The sequence below is a fragment of the Sphaeroforma arctica genome, assembly GCF_001186125.1.
Source record: "Sphaeroforma arctica JP610 unplaced genomic scaffold supercont1.8750, whole genome shotgun sequence".
Classification (NCBI taxonomy): domain Eukaryota; class Ichthyosporea; order Ichthyophonida; genus Sphaeroforma; species Sphaeroforma arctica.
The window spans coordinates 1-1186 of NW_014031808.1; the positions used below are offsets into that span (position 1 = coordinate 1).

A 1186-nucleotide genomic window follows, 5' to 3' on the forward strand; every position below is an offset into this window, starting at 1 on the left:
CATATATATATATATATATATATATATATATCATACAAACTGGGTTGTCACATCCATATATTCTACAACACAAACAGGTATCTGATATGGCCGCTCGTCTCTGTCAGGGGAGTCCCGAACAAATGTTAGGTCTCATTTCTAGCAAAGAGTTCTACAGACTGCACCAGTACATAACCTGTACCAAGGACGCTCTGACTATCAAGGTCCCCGGCTGCGTTACCATGGCAACCACCACGTACGCGCACGTGCTCTCGATAATGTGCACCGGAAAAATCGCCACAGATCTGATCTATCAAAAATTGGTGGAAGCGTCGGCTGAGTGTGTGGGTGCGAGAGGGTCGCTGTTCGCTCAGGCTGTTCAACAAGTACCTCAGATGTTAGCAGCCAATGCGGGTATGTGACTAAGTTTTATCTGTCAACTACTTTGTATGCATATGTGTGTTTACTGCATGTGTATGCATGTGTGTGTTTCCTGTATGTGGATGCATGTGTGTGTTTACTGCCTGTGTATTGAGTGTTTACTGCATGTGTGTACATGTGTGTATTTACTGCATGTGTGTGCATGTGTGTATTTACTGCATGTGTATGTATGTGTGTGTCTAAAAAAATACGTTTGTAATTATATGTAGTTGAGAACAAGTATACATATTATCTTTCTAGTTGATAGTTAGAACAAGTGTACATCTTATCTTTCTAGTTTATAGATAAAACAAGTGTACATACGTTTTCCTCTTGAGAATGACCTGTAGACATCCTACAGCTCATGGCAGAGTCGCTGTGGTCCGGTTCACCCTATCGCAAGTGAATAGCGCCATGTTGTTTACTTGCACACCCCAAACCCCTGCGATGTGAAAAACTAGGGCCACTTGTTTCTGCTCTTTTTTATGTCGTGACATTACCAAACAGCAACATTGTGAACAGCCAATGTTCAAACCACTGTATATGAAGCAACTCTAGGCTTAAACAACTGAATATCAAACAACTCGAAGCTTAAATAACTCAATATAAGCTTTCACAACTGAACGTCAAACACCTCAATGCACCAGATGGAGCGGTCGATATTCTACAGCTCATTGCACGAGTGATACGACACAGCGAGGCAGCTCAGAGTGCTTTCCAGCGCCACTGGGGCGAAGTTGTACCAAACGGAACTCCCATGGTGGGGCAGGTATATGCTATTCTATAT

General features: G+C 42.6%; 1 protein-coding gene across 1 annotated transcript; it reads left to right on the forward strand.

Annotated features, from left to right (window-relative positions):
- Window positions 1–86: 86 nt before the first annotated feature.
- SARC_16737 (hypothetical protein) lies at window positions 87–393 on the forward strand (the record flags this gene model as incomplete). Its single annotated transcript, XM_014289161.1, has 1 exon — window positions 87–393. A coding segment is annotated over one exon (307 nt), but the record flags the coding sequence as incomplete, so codon positions are not given.
- Window positions 394–1186: the final 793 nt, after the last annotated feature.